This window comes from Perkinsus marinus, assembly GCF_000006405.1.
Source record: "Perkinsus marinus ATCC 50983 genomic scaffold scf_1104296932072, whole genome shotgun sequence".
Taxonomy (NCBI): Eukaryota; Perkinsozoa; order Perkinsida; family Perkinsidae; genus Perkinsus; species Perkinsus marinus.
The window spans coordinates 36,049-38,934 of NW_003215522.1; the positions used below are offsets into that span (position 1 = coordinate 36,049).

At 48.9% G+C, this 2,886-nt stretch overlaps 3 protein-coding genes across 3 annotated transcripts; 1 reads left to right on the plus strand and 2 right to left on the minus strand.

The window, feature by feature from the left end:
* Positions 1–40: 40 nt before the first annotated feature.
* Pmar_PMAR008079 (conserved hypothetical protein) lies at positions 41–853 on the plus strand (the record flags this gene model as incomplete). Its single annotated transcript, XM_002785674.1, has 5 exons — positions 41–101; positions 151–257; positions 311–476; positions 531–734; positions 795–853. The coding sequence occupies 5 exons, from the start codon at positions 41–43 to the stop codon at positions 851–853; spliced, it is 597 nt and encodes a 198-aa protein (XP_002785720.1).
* Positions 854–1,082: 229 nt separating this feature from the next.
* Positions 1,083–2,241, minus strand: Pmar_PMAR008080 (hypothetical protein; the record flags this gene model as incomplete). Its single annotated transcript, XM_002785675.1, has 4 exons — positions 1,083–1,190; positions 1,218–1,348; positions 1,376–2,122; positions 2,166–2,241. The coding sequence occupies 4 exons, from the start codon at positions 2,239–2,241 to the stop codon at positions 1,083–1,085; spliced, it is 1,062 nt and encodes a 353-aa protein (XP_002785721.1).
* Positions 2,242–2,349: 108 nt separating this feature from the next.
* Pmar_PMAR008081 (hypothetical protein) lies at positions 2,350–2,757 on the minus strand (the record flags this gene model as incomplete). The annotated part of the gene is made up of 1 exon (XM_002785676.1): positions 2,350–2,757. One exon carries the CDS (start codon positions 2,755–2,757, stop codon positions 2,350–2,352), a length of 408 nt encoding a protein of 135 aa, XP_002785722.1.
* Positions 2,758–2,886: the final 129 nt, after the last annotated feature.

Sequence of the window (2,886 nt, forward strand, 5' to 3'; positions counted from 1 at the left end):
GGTGATTGTTTGTATTACAAGCTACGTGTCCCTCATGAGAATGCCCATCTCCGCTCATATCCACGAGGGTGAGGCCAGCTCGAGCCAGGAATCTCTACTAGGTAGCCTGTGCAGTACGTGGCACTTAACGAGTAACGAGATTCTTATCAGAAAAGAAGGAAGAGCAGGTTGACATTTGGAAGGTTCTCCGCAGAGTGTGGTTTAACGAACTCGTCATCTTCCTGCAATTTGTCTTGACTACTGCTTGCTACCCTGCTGTAAGTCACAAGCTTTATGTCCCGTTTTATACAGGGTGTCTGATTTCCAACAGATTCTGACTGCTATTCCCTGCTACAATTTAACAGCATTGGCCCCCGCTCACTGGTACCAGACTATTCTGCTGTCCGTCTTCACAGTTTTCGACGTTATCGCTCGATTCTGTGTGCGCCACCGTGGTCCTCTTTATTATGGGAATATCTGGATCACTGCGGTTATCCGTAAGTTCTCATTCCCTCATCCTGTGAGTTGACGTTTGATGAGCTGCTTGTTAGGTATGTTGATCTTCCCCTTGGTCGTGATGTGTGCTACGGGCTTCTTCCGCAACGATTGGTTTTCGATGGCTATTGTTGCCTTATTCGGATTCGGAAACGGCTTCTCTGGCAGTCTCTCCTTGATCACTATCAACGAGATCCCTGGCCTTTCCGGTCCCGAGCTTAAGGCGACAGGCCGCTTCTCTGCCGTGGCGGTCAACTCAGGTAAGATACCAGAGGGCCATATGCTTCGTTCGCGTTCATTGAACGCGTTGTTTTATTCAGGTCTATGTGTCGGAGGTTTCGTGGCCATGGGTCTCGGTGTTTGGCTTGGATTGGCATAAGAAGGCTACTAGTTGTTGATGCCTAACGTCGACAGCTAGTCAATGACGTTCAACTCAACTGCTCTGATGAAAGTCTGTAGGATGCTACATTTGTATTGTATTTTACTACGCTGATAATTGCACGCAAGAAGGATTTTTTCCTCAAGTGGGAGTGTAAGTAACTGAGTGTTGTTGGGTTGATTATAACTAAACTGGGCCTTAACAACTTGTCCGTATCAGCAAGCTTAGCTCATCGACGCATTGCGCCAGTAATCACGTTGAACAACCACATCAGATCCACCAAGTGGATTACATTAGATGAATCGCCCATGCCAACTTTGAACGCAACGATTTTCTCCTGAGAGAAGCAGTACTATTCTGTTACGCATAAAACACGAGTTTTCCATCGGTTTCGTAAATTCAACTCGATATCAATCACTCGCTTGGCGCACTCTTGCCGATAGGTATCGGCTTTCGATATCGATCGCAAGCCCCTGATGGCCTTCTCGTTAGCCTCTGAGCACATCTGAATAATTCCCTCACCTGATATCCCCTTGGAAGCAAGATAGTCCCGTATATCGTCGGGTATAACTTGGGTGTCATTCACATCCACAGCGAAGGCTGCATTCGAAACCTCTATCGTTATAAAGTGGTCGTGAGGATTATCAAACTCGATGAAGCCGTGGGTCAGTAGAAGCATCTCGTTGGTGTATAGTCCGTAGTTATTGAAGATCTCTTCACCCTTTTTCACGGGCTTCTCTGCGAGCATCTGGAAACCTTCTTCAACTTCGCGCACTCTTGTATGCCATTTGGTCGATGAATGATTGAACTGGTCCGCGAGAGGTATCACACAAAGACCGCAAACCTCCGACTCAAAAGCTCGAGACATCATAACCTCAACGGCCCAACGAATCATCGCTCGAGGGGAATTAGGACAGAGCTCTGCCACGCTGTCGACGACTTCTAGAGAGAGCTGATGCATCTCCCATACAGTAGTGCCTTTCAGGCAGACGAGCTCATCAGCTGACCACTCGAGAGGATGCTCGAATTCGGACGGTAAGCTCTGCAAGTAATCGTGGAATGGTGAGTTCGGATCGGTTCTATGCTTCACCAGTGAAGCCGCGAGCATAACCTGTGGTTCATATAAGCCTTGAACCCCAGAGGGTGTTACACACGCGGAGTGAGGGACGAATAGAAGTCGCTCGCCCTGGCAAATGTCAGCCGTAGCCGTACAACCAATCATACCATTCGTGGCGTGGAACCAGGAGACGGCGGGATGCAGTTGTATGCCTGATCACAACGATACTCAACTTTATGTATATCACACGATTACCCTGTCGGATCGCCCACTGTTGAGCGAGTGGCCCGCGAGCCGATCTCCGTTCCTCGTCATCCGGAGTGAGCTCCATTGACTACTAACTAATTGCAGTCTACAATAACATACTTCATCCACTATGCCGAACTCAAACTACGCGATAACTCGTGGAGGAACGTATTCTACGTGCATTTTACAGACGTTACTCAATAGCATCTTCATCACTACTGGAACTCGACTTGCCATCAGAATCATTATCACTTCGCACACCACAGCTCTCGAACGCTGTAAAAACGGCCGCGTCATAACTCTCCATGCCAGGATAAACTGACCCTCTTCTTGCCCGAGGCCTCTTCATCGGTTCTGCATCATCATCACCATCCCCGCGAGAGCGCTTGCCTCGCTGCACTATGTCTCCGCCTTCGTCAACACTTTGAGACTTATCGGGAACAACTGCAGTATCTTCGCTCACTACTTGTTGCTCTTGGTCAGTAGAAGCCGATAAGTCGACGACGTAGAGGTCTGGACCCACTGTTGTGACACCATGGCCATTCTCCCTGAAACAGCTCATGGCCTTAGCGTTGGCTATAGGATCCCGGGGATGGTGCATCCATATGAATCTCTGTACACGGTTGTGTTGTACCAGATTTCGGATAGCAGCCAGGAAGAGATCGACATCAGCTTCCCTGTATATGAGATCAGCACCGAGGATCACATCAAAGTCGCCGAGCTCGGCCGA